Raw genomic sequence first — 22,006 nt, 5'->3', positions numbered from 1 at the left:
ACGTACAGTTAGACGGTCGATCTCGTACAGCAGTGGTTGTACACCTAGTAAGTTGAACAGATCCTTTTTGTTTGGGTTGCTAGTGCAGCTAAATTGTGAATTTCACATATGCATAGAGTATATATATATACACAACGTATGAGTACTGTTCAAGAGCTAGCTCCAGTATATTTACTAGCTTGGCACGCAGTTGGTAGCGTTCAATTTATCTTGTTAATTAGATCAGAGTTGGTACGGTGACTTAAACTAGAAAAGTTCGGCCCCTCATCTTTCGAATTTGAATCTGTCCGACAATATTAGCTAAAGGCGTTGTTGCTCAGTGTGGTGTATAAAATTTCAATGTTTTTAACTGAAATTTATTGTTTTTAAGTACCCTAAAGGTGTATTTATAGGGAGCGAAAATCAAGACGTTCATTGCACAATTGCTTGGACTAGGTGTGGTGCTTGAAGCCCGCTAGCCGGCCAATAGGAGAGAAGGTGTTCGATCCATGAACTTGAAGCTTGACTGGCTGCCATGTTTGCTGGATTAGGCTGGTCATAATGGTAGTATCATAGCTAGTATCATGCATGCCAACTAGGCAATTTTGATGAGGTGTCATAGTATTAAATAAAGAAAGAGATAGTAGAGTATCATATCATGATACTGTATCATAATAAATACTATGCATTATGAAGGTAGTATCATACACTAGTATCATATGCATGATACTAATATATGATACTCTCCATTACAACCAGCCTTAGAGTAAACCAACACTAAATAGGGGTCCCCTGCTCGGTTTAGTAGGAGTGGTACATGTCGTTGAGCGTCAAAGGACTTTGTCCATTTAAGCCAGGCAGTACCACTAAGCAGTAAAGGGGAGGGGTGGGGGGTAACTACGGCGGGCTAAGATCCATCCTGAACCTTTTCTTTTATAAATTTGTAATCACAGCCATAAAAGCGGGGAGATAAGAACAAAGCTACCCAAACTACTCCAGAAACAGAGACACACACATTAAGTCTCGAAAGCATAACCCCCCTGCCATAGAGGATTGGACTTTTGGATTCATTTTCACATCTGTTTGACCAACGAAAAATATCATTTGCAGACCTAGAGATGACAACTTGAAGGTCTTCATTCTAGTTCCTGAAAACTTCTGCGCTCCGGCACTTCTAGATATTCAACAAGCGAGCCATAATTACTGCGTTCCTTACTTTATTTGCCGGAGATGACTCAACATGAAAGGAGGTGTAGTCGTCCGGAGTAATGTTGAGAGAGTCAATAATCGTACATGTCGCCCTAGGAACTGAGCAGTGTATGAGAAGATGAGCTTTTGATTCGGCTTCTTTACAACACGGTCAAGCTTCGGTGGAGGCGGTCGGTGAATACCCTCTGCTTGTGTGCCAGCAAGAGAAACATTCAACACCAGTTAGGCGCACCAAATAATGAAAACAGGTCGTCTGAACTTGAGGAAAAAGCGGCTTTATGTGTTTGATAGTAAAGACTATGATTTTGAGTGTGTTTGATCGATGCGGCCCAACCAAAGTTCATAAAACCGCCGAAGACCCTAGGACTGCTAATACTTTGGAGGATCTGGCAAGAAAGAAATGAGTGCACTTTCAGAGCCAAGGTTGCTTCAGTGAGCGGCGTTATAGCAGTTGTCAGACGCGATTTTTAACTCTCACGCCAGGCGAGTGTAAAATTCATTGAGCCCCCTTTTGGGGATGAAAGTGCGAGAATTTAGCCAAGACTTAGTAGTATCATGGGAAGCTTGTTAGGAGCTGGAAGGGTTGGCTAGTGGTGCCTCTTTTTTTAATTTTCTCCTTGATCCTTGGATCACAATACACCTTTGTACTCTTCCCATATGCTCCCTGCTTTGATCAATATAAAGCCAGGCACCAGATGGATCTTTCAAAACAAAAGAAAGCTTGAGACAACAGACTACATGGTGTCCTATATGGTATCCTACCATGTAGGGTGCTCGACGCCATAGATATCTTCAATCTAGTTCTAAGCATATTGTTTCCCCTCAATTCCAGATGTCTCCTTTTCCAATGTGTATGGTTACTGCGGGTATAGCTAAATGACCAATCTCTAATACCGTAGTGGTTGCACACCCAGTAGATTGAACTATTGTATACTGACCCTGATATATCCCTTCTACTTTTGTTGCTAGCGCAACTAAATTGTGAATTTCACATACGTGTGTGCAATATATAGCCGCACACCACACATGAGTATGGTCCAAAAGCTAGCTCCAATTAATGTATTTACTAGCTTCACATGCAGTCGGTAGGTTTCAATATATATATCTTGTGTTTTCTTTGAAGGATTCAATATATCTTGTTCATTGGACGAGAGTTGGCACCTTGAGTTACACCAGATAGAAGAGTTTGGTCCCGCATCTTTCGAATTTAAACTATGCCTACCAATCTACACACACGCCACTGTTTCCAAATAGCTTGCAACCAGCAGCACCTGCCTTCTTCCATAAGTCGCCCTCCATTGCGATGACGGCCTAGACCTTCCGCCTAGTGGTGCTCGGGGCGCCATTGAAAGTCCATAGTTTCCAAAGGGTGAGCAGTGCCAGGCTATCGAATCCCTTGCATGCCGGTTTGGAGAGTACATACCGAGTGTGAGGCCACCGGTCGCACAATGTGTAAATGGTCGGTGTCTGTGTGGTGAGCAAGACCGCAACGCCTCAGCGTGGCCACCAAACTTCACGAGAGAAATGGTAGCCACCTAGCAAGATGGCCGGCCATTTCCCTGCAGTTACTGCAGAGCACACCGTTTCGAGCGATAGAAGGGTTGCGGCGCTCCCCGCGATCCGACGCCCATGCTTCTTCTGGCTCGCTTCGGGATTGATGATTCGCTCGCTGGCTGTTCTGGTTTTGGTCCGGTTTTTTTTTCTGATTTTCTTGTGTGTTTTTCATTTCTTTCCGAGGTAAATACATCCGTTGTGCTTGAACTTGTCGTGAATGTGCATTCTAGTGCCTAAACTTGGAAAATACATTGAACTGGTTTTATAAATTGGCATAGACGTGCATATTTGGTTTAAATGATGTTTGTATACTTACGAGGCATGCCAGCATGCCATGGGACCCGCTGCCAGTGACAAGGGTGTTTGGCTTGGTTTTTGCGGAAAACTCCCAAAATTATTTTTCTTACAAGAAGGCCCTCGGGGAGAAACTGATAAACTATAAAATAAAAACTAAAACTTGTCATGTGGTGGCTCGAGCCTGCAACCTACCAGTCCAGAGTGTGCACTCGACAACTTCACATTTGCTAATATTTAATGATTCATAACCTTTATAAACATTTGACCGAACAAAATAAATAAAAAGGAATTTAATAATCCAGCAAAAACAGCACCGGCTCTGTGATCCGCACATCGGACCAAAGCTTGTAGACCAGGCACGGATGCCACTCCAACCAATGAGTTGTCATGTATCAAAAAGAATTCACGTGTATCCTAAAAAAAATCATGTGTTATTTTAAAACATATTCATACAATTGAAACTATTTATGAATGATCAAAATGTTTATATGATTCAACTATTATTCATGTGAGGATACGCAGCCTAATGGCGCACTAGGCTTGCATTTATTTTTTATAGAAACACACAAACCTATACACTATATAAACCTTTTAAAATAACACAGTTTTAGTTAAAGCATGAACACATTGATATACTACATAAATATTTTATTCATAATGTGGAAATTTTAAAGTTATATGATAATTTATTTAAATATATGAACATTTCTAAAATTACTTTAATATTTTATTAAAATGCAAACATTTTTTCAAATTATAAAATATATACTTAACTCATAATTTTGTTATGTGTATTTCTGTTAAATTATTGCATAGGTATTTTATGAAAATATATAAATCTTTTTAATGTAATTTGTTTTAAATATTGTATATTGTTTGTAACACACAATTATAATTAATATATTTAAAATGAAATGAAAAAAAAACACGTTCAAAACTGAGCCACACTATGGTCCGTTTTAGCCACACGGGCTCGTTATGTCATAAACCTAAATTTATCATTTTGCCATATAATGTTGTCGGTTGGAGTGGTATGTGCGGCTGCGAATAAAAAAAATTAATTTGTGTCGTTCAGCTTTATGTTTACAAAGTATACAAATCCTTTTTTTTAGGATCATATGAATCCTTTCTTAACCCTAAGGTGTTTGGTTCCAGAAGTGAAACGGAAATGTAAACGTAATGGGTTTACACCATTGATGTAAACAATATCGGCCAAAATCCATTCTTGTTTGGTTAAGTGTTCTAACGGCTTAGTGGATGATTCTCGGTCCCTCGGCTCATCCTCACGGTCAGCTCGTCCTCACGGGTTGGGTCGTCATTGTCGTTTTGGTGTGGTCCATTATCTTTTGTTGGGATGTTCTTGTCGGGTTCAATTGTTGTGTACAAGCATCGGGAGTTACGTTTGTAGTATGTTGGGAGGGTTTGGCAGGTTGCACATGTGCTCATAGGGTCTCATGATTGCTGAGTAGTCCAATTATGGTCTGATTGTATTGGTTTTAGCCCGGTTTTCCATAAATTAACTGGGCAATTCTCTTCTTTTTTATTAATCGATAAGGCAATTCTTTTGCCTCCGTTTCGAAAAAAAAGTGTTCTAACCGCAATGGATACCAGCAAGAAAATCGGAGCCCTAGCGTAAAAAGAAAAAGAAAACAGGAACCCCTCGTCTAGGCAGCTAGCACGGGACTGGGCGGGGATTGGGGATCGAAGCCAGAAGAATTCGCCCGAGTCGGCTCGCTCTGGCTGTAACGTAAACTGTGATGGGACCTGTCTATGCGGGATCTGCAAAGCGAAGCAAACACGATTAACGGTATCGGTTTGCGATGTAATCAGATACCGGGTGTAAAACTGTGAACCAAACACCTCCAAATTTGAACCGGTCGGCTGGCTAGCCACGCACACCTGTGTCGAGGTTCGAACCCCGGACTATTTTTAAATATTATAAATTGATTAATAGTTATTTTTACCATGCTGGTCATCCCGCCTGCCTTTAGGACGGTGATAAAGAAATGGCAATCGTCAACCCTCCTGGTGTTGTCAGCCTCTGCCAACAAGTGGTGTGAGTTCTAGGTGTAGGGCCATACATTTCAGAGGCAGATGGTGCTCGGGAGCAGTTGAGACTACTTCTGTCGGCATCACACAATCATCCACAGCTACTCGTCATGTGGCTCTCTGGGCTAGGCTTGATCGTATGAACTTACTGCAAAACTGTATATTTTGCTCAACTTAGTGCAAAACTATATATTTTGCTCAGGGTTCAACACCCTGGGGTCATGCAGGGGGATGGGATGCCTTTGATGTCTTAAACTATGGTCTAATTAGGTATTATGAACTATTTATCTATTGTTCTTATTTCTACTGTTAATTGTATTATGTTGTTCTTATGTTATGTATGATATGAAGTGTTGCATTTGTGTGGTAAGACCACCACGGGGTGAGCAAAACAGCTCTGCTTTGCATACCAATAGCACAAATACAGGCAACTCAACCTGGCCCACTGAGACAAAAGATGCAGGCAACCAAGCACGTCCAACTGATCTAATGTTGGCAATTTGCCCGGGCAACCAAACACGCCCCAGTTGATCTAATGTTGGCAACTTGTCATGTTGTGCCATACCTAATGCTGCCTTCAACAATCAACAAGTGCACCTTGAAAGTTATAATCAGGAGTGGTATGTGCGGCTGCGAATAAAAAAATTAATTTATGTAGTTCACCTTTATGTTTACAAAGTATACGAATCCTTTTTTGGGGATCATATGAATCCTTTCTTAACACTAAATTTGAACCGGTTGACTAGCTAGACACGCACACCTGTGTGTCTTAGGTCGCTGGTTCAAACCCCGGACTAATTTTTAATTATTAAATTGATTAATAGTTATTTTTACAATTTATTAGTTTTTCTCTGAGGGCCTTTTTATAAGAAAACAACTATTTGGCGGCGGCGGGGGGGGGGGGGGGGGCACAAAACAAAAACAGGCCACACGCCTTGTCCCTGACACCCTGGCGTGCCTCGTCAACGTCATGAATGTATAAAAACGAGATTTGAACCATATATACATGTCCATGCCAAGTTACGAAACCAGCTTAATGTATTTTGCAAGTTCAGGCATCAAAATGCACATTCCTAGCAAGTTCAGGCATCAGTGATGTATTCACCTATTTCTTTTTCTTTATCTTTTGATTTTCTTTGTATCTTATCGGTTATCTTTAGTTCTTTTGTTTTTATTTATCTATTTTGGGTTGGTTGAAGACGTGGGAGCATGTGCATACTAGATTGATGCATTTGATGGCATTTCTGATCATAGCACGGACCATTGGCAGTTGCACTTTGACAATGCTATGATTTTATCGTAGCACCATCCAAGTGTAATCGCCACTTATCAGTGACGGTTGCAAATGACCAACACAACGACCAATGGTTATTGTAATTTTGCTTACCCTCATCCACTAAACTGATAAGGTTGTGAAGATGGAGTGGGACACCATCGGCACAGGGGCGTATGTCATCACCGGCGCCAAGGATGCCGAGGGCATCATCCCCATCAACTGCTAGCTCGGGAGGGAGGTGGTGTCGGGCAGAGTAGCCGCCATGAGCCAGCCGTTGGGCGGAGGCCTAGGCTCGGCCACAAGGAGGGTGCACGAGAGTCGATCAGGTTCTATGTGCAGATCAAGGACGAGGAAGAGATCACCATGCTGGTTATTCCCGCCTGCCTTTAGGACGGTGATAAAGAAATGGCTAGTCCTCAGCCTTCCTGATGTCGTCAGCCTCTGCCAACAAGTGGTGTGAGTTATGGGTGTAGGTCCATACATTTCAGGGGCAGATGGTGCTCGGGAGCAGTTGAGACTACTTCTGTCGGCGTCACACAATCATCCACAGCAACTTGCTCGTCATGTGGCTCTCAGGGCTAGGCTTGATCATCTGAACTTACTGCAAAACTGTATATTTTGCTCAGGGTTCAACACCCCTGGGGTCATGCAGGGGCATGGGATGCCTTTGATGTCTAAAACTATGGTCTAATTAGGTATTGTGAACTAACTATTTAGCTGTTGTTCTTATTTCTACTGTTAATTGTATTATGTTGTTCTTATGTTATGTATGATACGAGGTGCTGCATTTGAGCAAAACAGTTCCCACCACGGGTTGAGCAAAACAGCTCCCACCACGGGTTGAGCAAAACAGCTCTACTTTGCATACCCATAGCACAAATACAGGCAACTCGACCAGGCCCACTGAGACTAACAATGCAGCCAACCAAACATGCTCCGGTTGATCTACTGTTAGCAATTTGCCCGGGCAACCAAACATGCCCCGGTTGATCTAATGTTGGCAACATGCCATGTTGTGCACATTCCTAATGCTGCCTTCAAAAATCAACAAGTGCACCTTGAAAATTATAATCAGGACCTTTTTTACCATAAAGATAAGCATACTGTCGAATAATATTTTGAAGAACGAAACATTTTGGTCAAGTAAAAGTAGAAATCGCCTTAAATTTAGGGAAGAAAAGCAACAGCTGCAAATCGTAACATATAACCATTCAAGATACACAACTAGAAGAAGATACTGTCTCCAAACTCCGTCCGGTGTTACAAGTCCAATGATTCAAGAGCTAATAAGTACACTAGAAAGAATTGAATGAAGGTGTAAGATGTAGTAGGCCTAGAAGCATGGACTCAAGGATGGCGCGGCCAAGTTTCCGTCTCCATTTGGGTAACACGGATGACGGCTGCCTGCATTTCAAGAAGAGCAGCAGCTCGTCTTCTGTTCGACAGGTTGCCCGTGTATCTGCACTGTGGATGGGCGAGCGCTGTTTTGCGGCTGGCTAGCTCGCCATCCTGGAAACCAAGATTTTTATTCATAATTATATGCTCTTTCTATGAGGTGTACATAGAACAACACCGTGAGGAATAACATAGAACAGTTAACAACAACATGCTAAAGAGTGTAGGGCAATTTTGGTTATGATACTATAGGAACAAAGCATCAATGAGTAGTAAATAAAGTGTAAAATAATGGTAGTTAAAAAAAGTGGACTAGTAGGATGGCCTATGCTAATTAAACCGTCTGGGAACACACACCTGTCCTTGATTGAAGCAGACATAGCCATGAAAGCCTGCTCAACGTTCAAGGCATTCTTTGCACTGGTCTCCATGAATGGGATGCCAATCTCATCAGCAAATGCCTGCATATATACACCAAACGTAAACACAAAGAGCAGAAAGAATGCTTCAGCAGATATGAGTAAAGCATAAGGTACCTTCGCTGTCTCATATGATACAACTCTTTTGTCAATGAGATCAGATTTGTTCCCTACAAGAAGTTTGTTAACATTCTCACTACCATAGCGATCAATCTCGTTCAACCACTGCTTCACATTGTTGAAGCTGTCCTGATCTGTCACGTCATAGACAATCTGAAACCCCATTTGTATATACGTATTCAAAATATATAAGAAGTGGAACATTTATGCATGTTAAATAGCATGTGAAAAATAGAAATAAGATTTCACATAAACAAACTTACAATGATCCCGTGAGCCCCTCGATAGTAGCTGCTAGTAATAGTTCTGAAGCGTTCTTGCCCAGCAGTGTCCCACTGATAATTATAGTTAGGAAATGTAGTTGTGGGAAGTAAGGAAAAACCTCTACGAAGCAAATGTGCCCACATGTCATGGCGCAGCTGCATTAGGTACCCGCGGTATGACGATTTAGTTGCCATCCGGGATGTCAGATATAGTTATCCGGGATGGCAAATATGATTGTATAAGCATGGCAACTCTCTTTGTTTTGGTTAACTATAGTTGTCATGTTTAATTTATGAGAGTTGCCGCGTGTAATCAAACCATAGTTGTCGTGTGTGATTAACTACTTGCCACATGTGGTCGAACAATAGTTGCCATGTGTGTTTACCTAATTGCCACGTGTGGTTAATCACAGTTGTCATGTATGTTTATCTGATTGCCACGTACGCGCAACTGCAGTTGCCGTCTAGCAAACGATTCATAGTTGCCATGTGTGTTTGCCTAGTTGCCATGTACGCGCACTGCAGTTGCCATCCAACAACGGACGATTGTGGTGTGGGCGAAAAGCAGTTCGCCCACACGCGCGTGGACTAGGTGGTGGCTGTGTGGGTAGAAACTACTTCGCCCATACAGTGCAGCTGACAACCGCGTGCTGTGGGGCATGTGGGCGACCTTTCCAACGCCCACACACCGATCCTACGTGGCACGCGAAAACTGCCTCAGTGTGTCAAGATTCGTGCAAACTTAACTGCATGGTAATCCAGACGTGTGGACGAGTAGCAATGTTGCCATACGTGTGGACGTTAGTGTTTTCGAAAGAAAATCATGAACATTCATTCATGTACTTTTCTTTTCAAAAAGGACCTGGATCTGTTACAAAGATTAATTAAAAGTGCAAAACACCTTAAGAGCAACTACACCAACATTAATTTCAAAGTTTTCAAACAAATACATTAAAATTATTTGTAAATTCAAAAACCTAAAATTAAGTTTGTGTTTTAGTTTTCACATCTACATGTTTCAACTTGCCAAACATTAGTTTTAGAAGATCAACACGGTCTTTGTTCATTTTTTGGAAAATTTTATATGTAATTGTAGTTCAAATTTGAATTATGTCAAATGAAATACAAATTTATTCATAAATGCCAAATATAGCAAATAATGAATCCTAGAATGCGCTCATCTTTTGTTGTCTGCATTGTGTTCCATTTCTATCTATGTTGTTTTGTTCTATCGTTGATCTACTGTATAAGAAGGTTTCCTCATCATCAATCATTTGACTTTATCTATAAAGCGGAACAAAAACCTATTTCAAGAATCACAATGAAGATTGTCAGCGCAAAAGTATGTTGGACAAGATTTTAACATTTCCCTAAGCCCTTTTAGACATTAGGTCGTGCACAGGCAACAACTAGCTTACAGTCTACAGCGGAGCAGATTTTATCATTATTCAATGGAATGACAAGAAGAATGTATGAAGAAGCTAACTTAGCACGTGCAGCTTTCAGAGTGACCAATGTGTGGTGCATGTTAGAAATATAATTGGATTTAAGTTAGAAATAAGAAGATAGAGATAGAATTAGTTTAAACCACAAGTAACTTGTCTTGTACTCCAAGTCTCTACCCCTCTTATATTCCTATATATACCCTACTGTTCGCACACGAACACGTCACCGTGTACCCTCGACGCTGGGGGTGATGCACCGCAGCTCACGTCAAAGGAGACCTGCCGGAAGCGCGGTACGCAAGACAATTCGGCGGGCGCTTTTGAGGACCCGAAACCCCACACGCCCGGGAGGGACCCCGTCAGGGCGCGTAGCGGCTATGGGCTGCCCTAGGTTGACCTGATCGCCCCTAGGGCCTCGAGGTTCGCCGCCCTACAATGAAGAAGAACGAACGAAGAACGAGGAAGAAGAAGAACAAGGGAGAAGGAAAAGTAAAGGTAAAAGATGTAGATAGATTTGTTCGATTGTGTGTTGTTTCAATCGGCCGTCACCCCCAACATATATAAGAGGCGGCTGGACTTCCCGTACAAGAAAAGGACTAAAAATTCCGTCCAAAACATCAAAAACCCTAACCTAACTCGGACAGGAATCTTTGGCAATCTCCGCATCAATCTCGGTCTCACCGATTAGTTTTTTTCGGTCCCACCGAGTGAACGTTGCAAACTTTCTGTAACTTTCTGTAATTTTTCGGATCAACTCGGTCTCACCGAGTCAATCAACTCGGTTGGTCTGAAATGACTCTGCAGCTTCTGTTTCTGACCTTGTTTTGTCTCCACAGGTTGCATACGAACTCGGATTGAGATGATTTATATATGAAAATCGATCGTCTCGACGAGGCGAAGACAATTCCTTTAGAGCACTCCTTCATCTGAGGTCATATTGAGGGCGTAATCAGCCGAAAAGCACTCAGAACATTAAATTTTGTCACTCGAAGTACAACTTCGGCCACTGAGATGAGGTCGAATGGTGATAGCCTAAACATCAAAGTTGTTCCACTCGATGATATGAAACTTTCTCATGCTGAAAATCCTTTCACTCTGTATCTTGCCAAAATCAGGTGTCAACACATGCCCCCCTGTTTTTTGGCAAAGCTTGCACGCCGAAAAATAATATGCATGGTGTTCGTTCTAAGGACGATGCCAGCACTCCATCGGCCATTTATTTTTCTCAGGGCGATAATTATTTATCAGCCATGTTTGTGCTAAGGGCGATAATCGTATATCGGCCGTTGCCTACTTAGGCTTCCTGCCACACGCTCGGGTGGTAATTCTTCAAATATTTGCCATTGAGAGTTCGAGGTAACAATGCCCCCTGTATTGATTCCACCAAATATGAATTTCCGGGAACAACTCTTGTAATCCTAAAAGGACCTTCCCAACTTGGAGACCACTTCCCGAATTTTCTATCTCTTGAACCAATCGGTAGAATCACTTTCCAGACGAGGTCACCAACTTGAAAATTCCTCAACTTGACTTTCTTATTGTAAGCCCTTGCCACCCTCAACTTATCTCTCTCTATGGCATTCAAAGCAGCCAAACGTTTATCAGCAACCTCATCAATGTTGTCCATCATCAAGTTATAGAAGTCTATTGCCAATAAATCATTTTGTTTGGCTATTCTCAAAGCATTCAAATTTACTTCCACTGGTAAAACAGCCTCCTGACCATATACTAGCTCATATGGAGTCACTCTCGTAGCACCATGCCTTGAGATTCTATGTGCCCATAATGCCTCAGACAACAAGTCATGCCATCTCCGTGGATTATCCTCAATCTTCTTCTTGATGAGCTTGATTAAAATTTTATTGCTAGACTCAGCTTGTCCATTAGCTTGGGCATAATATGGGGAGGAATTGAGCAACTTTATGTTATAAGATTCGGCAAACTCTCTGTCTTGGTGTGACATAAAAGATGAACCTTGATCTGTAGTTAACGTTTGAGGAATACCGAATCTATGAATAATGTGCTCGGTTATGAATTTAATTACCTCCGTATGCGTCATGTTCTTGAGAGGTACTGCTTCAGACCACTTAGTGAAATAATCAGTTGCCACCAATACGAACCGATGCCCCTTTGAAGAAGACGGATGGATTTGCCCAATAAAGTCTAAACCCCATCCTCTGAAAGGCCACGGCTTGATAATAGGATGTAACATAGCAGTGGGAGCCAATTGAATATCACCAAATTTTTGACAAGCTTCGCACCCTTTATAATATCTGAAGCAATCATTACTCATGGTCGGCCAATAAAACCCAGCACGTCGTAATAACCATTTCATCTTGGGAGCCGACTGGTGAGTACCACAAATGCCTTCATGTACCTCTCCCATAGCAACTCTTGCTTGGTCCTCATCCAAGCACTTTAAAAGAACATCATCAACTGTTCGGCGATAAAGATCATCATCCCTCATAGTATATTTAAAAGCCATACGCCGAACAGCCCTGTCCACCCTTTCACTCGGATTACGCAAGTAAGCAACAATGGGCTTCCTCCAGTCGGAATTGTCACCTGCACTAGATTTTTTGTTAATGACCGAATCAGTGGGTTCTGGTTCGGCCTCTTCTAGACTGGTAAGACAAGACATCGGATTTTGAGAAATATAAAACATGCCATGATCAACATGGTATCCAGATGCTTGTTGTGCCAACTCATTTGCTTTCCAGTTGTCATGTCTAGATATATGTGCAATGCTAAAACAATCCAAAGTAGAGATTATATCTAGACATTTATCAAGATAAACATTAAGTGATTCGTCCAAACACTGAAAGACTTTGGATATTTGCTGTACCACTAGTAACGAATCACCATAAGCCTCAATATGTGTAACACCTATAGCAAGTAACATCTCTAGGCCGAATAACAATGCTTCATATTCGGCTTGATTGTTTGTGCAAAAATATTCTAAGCGGTATGAGGCCTCAAAAACAGCACCATGAGGAGATATATAAACAATACCAACACCTTGGCCATTGCTACAAACTGACCCATCAAAGTATAATATCCATGGTACTAATGAAATAAGGTTCATATCAACATCATGCTTGTCATTAATCCGATGTTCGACAATGAAATTAGCAACAATTTGGCCTTTCATGGACTTTAGAGATTCATAAGCCAAATCATATTCAATCAAAGCATAAGCCCACTTGCCAATTCTACCACTAAGAATTGGCCTATGCAACATGTATTTAATGACATCGGTTTGACAAGCTACTACACAAGCACTCGGCACTAAATAATGTCTCAGTTTTGTGCAAGCATAATATAAACATAGACATAATTTCTCAATAAATGTATACCTTGTCTCTGCGTCCAATAAGCGGCGGCTCAAATAAGTGATGGCATGCTCTTTTCCTTCGGTCTCTTGAGTTAGAACAGCACCAATAACTTCTTCTTCTGCTGCAATGTAAAGTCTGAAGGGTTCCCTATGCTTGGGTGCTCTCATCACCGGAGGAGTGCACAAATAATTCTTGATCATATCAAATGCTTCTTGCTGTTTTGCCCCCCAAGTGAAATCAGCATCATCCTTTAACCGAAGGATAGGAGTAAATGCATCAACTTTCCCTGACGGATTAGCTATGAACCTTCTCAAATAGTTGACCTTGCCAAGGAACTTTTGCATATCTCTCTTGCATGTTGGAGCCTCCACTTTCTGTATAGCCTCTATCTTTTTGGGATCAATCTCTATGCCATCTTTATGAATAATGAAACCCAAAAACTTGCCAGCTGACACGCCAAAAGCACACTTCAAAGGATTCATCTTCAGTCCATACTTTTTCATTCTTTCAAAAGCTAAACGCAAATCGGCCAAGTGAGATTCAAAAGCATCCGATTTGACAACAATATCATCAATATAAACTTCAAGTATGATACCGAGTAAATCATGGAAAATCAAATTCATAGCCCTTTGATATGTGGCTCCAGCATTTTTTAATCCGAATGTCATCACTGTCCACTCGAATAAACCAACGAAACCAGGGCATCGAAAAGCAGTCTTGTACATGTCCTCTTCGGCCATAAAAATTTGATTGTATCCGGCATTACCATCTAGAAAGCTAATAACCTTATGCCCAGAAGGATCATTAATAAGCATATCGGCTATTGGCATAGGATACTCATCTTTGGGTGTAGCCCTATTCAAATCTCTGAAATCAATGCACACCCTCAACTTGCCGGATCCTTTCTTCTCCACTGGGACAATGTTAGAAATCCACTCGGCATACCTGCAAGGTCGAATGAAATTAGCTTCAAGCAGTCGACCGATCTCTTCCTTGATCCGGTCATATGTTTTCGGATTAAATTTTCTGGCCGACTGTTTATAAGGTCTAAAACCGGCCTTTATAGGCAACCGATGCTCCACTAGCTCTCGGCTTAACCCTGGCATCTCATGATATTCCCATGCAAAGCAACAAACATATTCTTTCAATATCTTGATTAACTTAGCTTTACAATCGGCTTTCAAATTTTTGTTTATAAATGTCGGTCGAGTGACTGAACCATCTCCAATATCTACCTCTTCTAATGGATCGGCTGACGTAAAACCTTGTCCAAGTTTATCCATGTCATCCAACTCCTCTATAGACTCATACATATCGTTCTCGCTGGACCGATATTTCACAAGACGTTTTTGTAACCACTCAGAGCTAGAATCCATTTAAACATATCATACCTTGGAGCCGATTGCATTCAGTCGGCTTTAAAGAGACGGGCACAAAACCATTCTTGGTTGCGCTGAGAAAATCAAACTCTGATAAGTCAGGTCCCGTCAAGCAAGTAGCATTGGGATGTTACCAATCCACCGACGCATCGGCCAAAGCAACACAGGCCGAGTTATCCGCATGAATGACTTCGACTTCATCATCAACCAACTAAATCAAAAACTGGTGCATAGTGGATGGCACGCACTGGTTTGCATGAACCCAATCACAGCCTAGTATGACGTTGTAGTTACCTTGCACCTCAGCGACAAAGAATGCAGTAGCCAAAGTTTTGCTTCCGACTGTAAGCTCCACATACATCACACCTTTGGCTTCAGTTTTCTCTTTGCCTTCAAACCCGTTAAGCACCATATTAGTCTTGATCAATTCTTCATCAGGCAAACCCAATTTCTTGAAGACCGAATAGGGCATAAGATTTACCACAGCACCACCATCAACAAGCATCCGAGTGAGCGGCGACCCATTGATATGACCTCTGAGATATAATGGTTTCAGATGTGTTACTTGTTCTTTTGGCTTCTCGAATATCGCGTTTTTAGGGCCAAAATCCAGCTGAGCCACCTCCCCTTCCTCATCTACAGCACGAAACTCAGCAGGCAAGTAATACACCATATTGATATCCATACCTTCATGAACCGGTGTAGACTCATAGTCCAACATATCAGCCTCCTCCTCAAGTGCATCCACCGATTCAGAAATTTGTCCGAGTGAAGAGGAAGCAATAGGTAACGTAGACGATGCAATGATTGCGTCGTCCTTTTTTGGTAGTGTAGGTGCTGCTGTGATAGGCGTAGAGGCCAATGTATCTCGTATTTGTTTGGGCCTCCACACTTGTTTTGTAGGTACCATAGGCCGAGTGTCATTGAACAACTTATCCCTTTGCTTCTCAGCCTCTTGTTCTGCCATCTCTTGGCTCCTTAACCTCTGTAGTTTCCTCTTCTGTGTCTTTGTTAGCCCTGGAGGACACCACTTTGGCTGAGTGTATTTAGGATCTCTCGTTTTTACTCGGCTGGCGCTTGCTTCATGGTCATTAGCCGAGTGCTTTGGCGCAATAGAAAGTATCGGCTCAGCCGGTTTGCTATGCACAATTGGCTGCTGTATGGCAAATGTTTTGGTGCCCAAGATAAGTGAGTCGGCATCCGTTTTCTCCTTGCTTTTTCCCGAATCAACTGTTGCAACACTTGGTGACTTAACACGCCATTCTTTTCGACTTTCCAGATGCATGAAATTTCCACTCGGGCGCAGCTTTTTACTCTGATGGAATCCACTCGGATGGATGTCACTCGGATGGAATTCACTCGGATGGAATCCAGTCGGATGGAATCTACTTGGCCACATTCTTTCACTCGGATAGCTTCCACCTGGGTGCATCCTTACACTCGGATAATTTCCACTCGGTCGCATATTTTGACCAGCCGACTGATAGTCACCGATGTTGAGTCGGCCATTATATGAGTAATCATGTCGATCCCACACAGATTGCCTCTGCTCTCCTGAAAACTGCGCCTTTGGTCTACTCAGTTTTGTATACTGACTGAACATATCAGCTGATGGTGACCTTGGTCGTTTCAAATGAGTCGGTCGATTGAAACTAGAACCGGCCGACTGGTTAGCATACTTGGACATCAACATATCAAAAGTTGGCTTGATCCGCTTGCGCTGCACTTTAGCTTCATTCTTCTTCCACTTGCCAACTTCTGGACTCTTGGACTTGACAAATTTAACACGAGTATTTTCTTGCACTTGCGGTTGCCCCCCGAGTGTAGGATTCTTGATGGTGACTTTGATCACTTCCTTGCCATCGGGTTGCTTATCAAGCACAACCTGTCTCCCCAAGACCTTGTTGTCCTCCTTGTTTTTCCTGGGCTCACCGACAATGACATTAGCTTTATTAGCAGATTCGGCTACTTCCGGCCGAATGAGTAGCTTCTTCCCCTCCAAATCCATGGTATTCATTGGAAAAGGCTGTTTATCAACTTGCATTTCAGAAAAGTTCAATCGTCCGTCATTAATGGCCGATTGTATCTGTCATCGAAAAACATTGCAATCGTTAGTAGCATGAGAAAAATAATTATGATACTTGCAATAAGCGCGCCGTTTCAGCTCTTCAAACGGCGGCAAAGTATGAGTTATTCTAATAATTTTAGCTTGCAGCAAAGCATCAAATATTTTATCACACTTGGCAATGTTAAAAGTAAACTTCATCTCTTCATCACGATTCTTATGAATCGGTTTCAGATCATTGCAAGTAAATGGTTTGGCCTTAGATGGCCAAACAAATTCAGTAGAAAAAACATCACCCTCATCGTCCGAGTGATCACTATCATATTCGATCATATTCATCTTTGGACGATCGGCTTTGTATCTATGCACTTCTTTGAGGTCTTTGCTTCGTCTTTCCTGAGCCAAAGCCCTTTGTAAGACTTGGTTGATATTTAAGAACTCATAGCCTTCTAGCTTTTCTCTGATGGGAGTTCTCAAACCACTCAGCACTAGGTCTGCCAAGTCTCTCTCGGTTATCACCAAACTAAAACACCGGTTTTTTATTTCTCTAAATCTCTTGACGTAATCGGAGACCGATTCATCATGCTTCTGCTTAACCGATGTTAGATGTGACAACTTGAGTTCATTGTCGCCGCTATAAAAGTGATCATGAAACTTCTGCTCTAGCTACGACCAAACCCGAATGGAACCATGGGGTAAAGAAGAAAACCATGAAAATGCGGTACCAGTTAATGATAAAGGAAATAAACGCACTTTCAATTCGTTCAATGAGCCTGCCTCACCCAATTGTGCTAAATATTGACTAACATGCTCCCATGTGGTTTTTGTGCTTTCTCCACTAAATTTAACAAAATCTGGAATTTTATATCCTGGAGGGCACTGGATGGCATCAAAGTACTCGGGGTACGACTTTTGGTAAATCCCATTCCGAGGTAACTCAACTCCAAAATTCTCTCGAAGCATCTTAGCCATCTCCTCTCTAAGATTAGCTAGACCATCATCCATAGTAGACGATGACGCTTGTGGCAGTGGCATAGGAGGAGTAGGGTTACTAGCTGTAGGTAAGAATTGTGGCATGTATGTCGACCCAAAATTTGGTAGTGGTCGAGTGGTTGTAGGTGTAGGTAGGGTTTGGTTCAGCGCTGCCACCGAACCTGGCATGCTCATCATAGGGTTGATGGGTGCAGTCACAATCTGATTTGTATGGGTAGGATAATAAGCCATCGGCACAGGAGGCGCCGATGCAATAGGTAAAGCCAGATTAGGGTTTTGCACACTAGCAGCTACACCATCATTACCACTAGATGATTGAGATGTATTCTTCTGAGCATTAGTATTTTCTATGAAAGTTTGATAGACTAGATTGTTACCATCAGCAATACGACTTTCAATCTCAGCCCACTGCTCAGGAGAAAAAGTAGTACTCACAGAGGGTTTAACCTGCTCGGCTTGAAGAGGAGGGAACTTGATTTCTTCAATCGGAGTGATGTTGCCTTGGCGATCTTTCTTGAATTTTGCAAGGAACTCCTGCAGGTCCTTCTCCTCACGTGCCTTCTTGTACTCCCCATAGTCTTGGCGATGATCGGCCGATATCTCATCAAGACTGGGCTTAATGATGTTATCGGCGTCTACCTCAGATGGCTTGGGAAGATCGGACATGGTGGATGATGATGATTGATCTTCGTTCCCCAGCGGAGTCACCAAAAAGTGTGTTCGCACACAAACACGTCACCGTGTACCCTCGACGCCGGGGGTGATGCACCGCAGCTCACGTCGAAGGAGACCTGCCGGAAGCGCGGTACGCAAGACAATCCGGCGGGCGCTTTTGAGGACCCGAAACCCCACACGCCCGGGAGGGACCCCGTCAGGGCGCGTAGCGGCTATGGGCTGCCCTAGGTTGACCTGATCGCCCCTAGGGCCTCGAGGTTCGCCGCCCTACAATGAAGAAGAACGAACGAAGAACGATGAAGAAGAAGAACAAGGGAGAAGGAAAAGTAAAGGTAAAAGATGTAGATAGATTTGTTCGATTGTGTGTTGTTTCAATCGGCCGTCACCCCCAACATATATAAGAGGCGGCTGGACTTCCCGTACAAGAAAAGGACTAAAAATTCCGTCCAAAACATCAAAAGCCCTAACCTAACTCGGACAGGAATCTTTGGCAATCTCCGGATCAATCTCGGTCTCACCGATTAGTTTTTTTCGGTCCCACCGAGTGAACGTTGCAAACTTTCTGTAATTTTTCGGAACAACTCGGTCTCACCGAGTCAATCAACTCGGTTGGTCCGAAATGACTCTGCAGCTTCTGTTTCTGACCTTGTTTTGTCTCCACAGGTTGCATACGAACTCGGATTGAGATGATTTATATATGAAAATCGATCGTCTAGACGAGGCGAAGACAATTCCTTTAGAGCACTCCTTCATCTGAGGTCATATTGAGGGCGTAATCTCCCGAAAAGCACTCAGAACATTAAATTTTGTCACTCGGAGTACAACTTCGGCCACTCAGATGAGGTCGAATGGTGATAGCCTAAACATCAAAGTTGTTCCACTCGACGATATGAAACTTTCTCATGCTGAAAATCCTTTCACTCTATATCTTGCCAAAATCAGGTGTCAACACCTACACAAGTGTCAGATCAATACAACAACAATATTCAGCCATACTACAATTTTCACATGATATTAGAGCGGTTAGTCTCACGACACTGATCCTAGATTCCTCTACCACTTCCGCAGCGCGCCGCCCCCGGGGAGATTAATCTTCTCTCCTCGAGGGCGCGGCACCCGATCGATCAAAAGATTAGATCGGTTCCATAGTTTAGATCAATTCCTTAGATTAGATCAATCTTCAAATTCCTTTCCATAGATCAATTTTTTTTCTTAGCCACAAATAAACCCCACGATCAGATCCACTCTGATGAGAAAAATCAGCATCCCCGGTGATTTCCGTGCATACATCCGGCCCAACAGCCTCAACCCGGCGGTTCCACGCTCAAGCTCCCATCTACAACTACGTCTCTAATGGGTCGACGCGGCCGATGACCACAACACCCAGGCACCCAACTGCACGTCTACATCGAGCCGGTTCGCAGCCCAGGTCACCGGGAGGGCCCGCGGGTATGCCTCGACTTCGAGGCACGCGCACGGACGCGATCTCCACCAAGCCGACTCAATCGACCTCCTGCGCACGGGCATGCCATCTACATCAGCAGCCGACCGCACCTACACCGAGCGATCTCCACAGACCACATGCCGCGACTCAAGCCGTACGACCGCATCACGTCTCAGAAAAAATATATCTTCGTCGAGCCGGTTTGGAACGCCTTCAAATGACACATTATCGTCGACATGTCGCTGCAACACCATCGCCAACACTTCATCGCCAAGATCTATATCAACATGATCTTCATCAACACCATCTTCAACACACCGCTGCCGCTTTGTTCACAAGATGGACACCTAGCGTCCTTTGACAGACTTTTCTGCAAGACGCGACCACGACGACGGCATCGACCGCGTCATCCACGACGGCACGACTGCATCGACATGGCGTCACTATAGTGACGACCCCTACACGGCAACACGGTTCTGGCAAAACCGATGTGTGCTCGATGGGTTTCCTCCGGTCTTGGCAAAACTGGTGGACTCATCGCCGACGACACGCTCTGACATCTGCAAGGTGCATCGTCCACGACTGCAGCTCCGTCATCTACAACATCGCGCATTTTTTTGCGCCTCCGGCTTTGTGCGGCTCCATCATCCATGACTATCTCGACCACGGCTACATCACATGATCGGCTACCTCGACATTGACATTAATGGCTACATCTACAACAACTCATCGGCAACAACTCCAGTCAACAGCGTCGGCGTCGTCACTAGCGTCCACGCCACTCCCGCTGTGACTGCGGGAGGGAATAGAGGAGAAGGCAGGAAGGCACCAGAAGGGGACGCAGTCACCGCCTTAGGTGCCGACCCATTAGAGACGCAGTTGATGATGGCGCATCGGAGAAGACGACGAAAGCGCAAGACTTTAAATTCAGTCGTACTCGTCCGCTTCACTCCCGCTACGACTGAGGAGGAATGTTAGAAATATAATTGGGTTTAAGTTAGAGATAAAAAGATAGAGATAGAATTAGTTTAAACCACGTGTAACTTGTCTTGTACTTCAAGTCTCTACCCCTCTTATACTCCTATATATACCCTACACAAGGGTCAGATCAATACAACAACAATATTCAGCCATACTACAGTTTTCACAGTGCATACGATCCTGGGTGTGAAGCACAAACTGGTGACACGCGATGAGAGGTGGCACAGTAACATATGGTTTCTCCTCATTTCCCGGTGCCTCCATTTCCTACATATATGAATTATGCACATACAGTTAGACGGTCGATCTCGTACAGCAGTGGTTGTACACCTAGTAAGTTGAACAGATCCTTTCTGTTTGGGTTGCTAGTGCAGCTACATTGTGAATTTCATATATGCATAGAGTATATATATATATATATATATATATATATATATATATATATATATATATATATATATATATATATATATATATACAGCTGCACACCGTTTGAGTACTGTTCAAGACTCAAGAGCTAGCTCCAATTAATGTCTTTACTAGCTTGGCACACAGTTGGTAGCGTTCAACTTATCTTGTTAATTAGATCAGAGTTGGTACGGTGACTTAATAAAGTAGAAAACTTTGGTCCCTCATCTTTCGAATTTAAATCTGCCCGACAATATTAGCTAAAGGCGTTGTTGCTCGGTGGTGTATAAAATTTCAATGTTTTTAACTGAAAATTATTGTTTTCAAGTACCCTAAAGGTGTATTTATAGGGAGGGAAAATCAAGATGTTCATTGCACAATTGCTTGGACTACCATGCTAGTTCTTACATATAATAATTTTTAAATCTTATGGTTCATTTTTGTAATATTTTATTTTATTTTCTGTACTGGTTTTACATCTTTTTGCCAAGTATTTCCTAGCTTAAAAGACCATTTTTTAAGCTGCAACATGATTTGCACGGGCACAAATATTACCGAAAAAGGCTTTCGCCCCGCTTTATAAATAAAGCAATGACCAACAACATCCCGGTACAGACGCACACCACCACAACACACGCACACACCCAAGGCGGGATACATAGGCGCTGAGCGCAGCAACACGACCCCAGCACTACTCGAGCACCCGGGACTCCACCAGTG

The 22,006-nt window shown here is 42.9% G+C and overlaps 1 protein-coding gene across 1 annotated transcript; it reads right to left on the bottom strand.

The window, feature by feature from the left end:
- Positions 1-7,497: 7,497 nt before the first annotated feature.
- LOC125546543 (ras-related protein RABD2a-like) lies at positions 7,498-8,756 on the bottom strand. Its single transcript, XM_048710767.1, has 4 exons — positions 8,562-8,756; positions 8,296-8,451; positions 8,117-8,220; positions 7,498-7,873 (listed from the first exon to the last, which is right to left on the bottom strand). Exons 1-4 carry the CDS (start codon positions 8,754-8,756, stop codon positions 7,861-7,863), a joined length of 468 nt encoding a protein of 155 aa, XP_048566724.1. The 3' UTR covers positions 7,498-7,860.
- Positions 8,757-22,006: the final 13,250 nt, after the last annotated feature.

This window comes from Triticum urartu, chromosome 3 (assembly GCF_003073215.2).
Source record: "Triticum urartu cultivar G1812 chromosome 3, Tu2.1, whole genome shotgun sequence".
NCBI lineage: Eukaryota > Viridiplantae > Streptophyta > Magnoliopsida > Poales > Poaceae > Triticum > Triticum urartu.
This window is presented reverse-complemented; position numbering and strand designations above follow the sequence as displayed.

Excerpts from the sequence above, each read along its gene's own strand:
- LOC125546543 (XM_048710767.1), bottom strand. The coding sequence starts at position 8,756 with ATGGCAACTAAATCGTCATACCGCGGGTACCTAATGCAGCTGCGCCAT. Across the intron at positions 8,452-8,561 it reads GAGGGGCTCACGGGATCATT|ATTGTCTATGACGTGACAGA; the intron begins GTAAGTTTGTTT and ends ATGGGGTTTCAG. Across the intron at positions 8,221-8,295 it reads TATCATATGAGACAGCGAAG|GCATTTGCTGATGAGATTGG; the intron begins GTACCTTATGCT and ends GTATATATGCAG.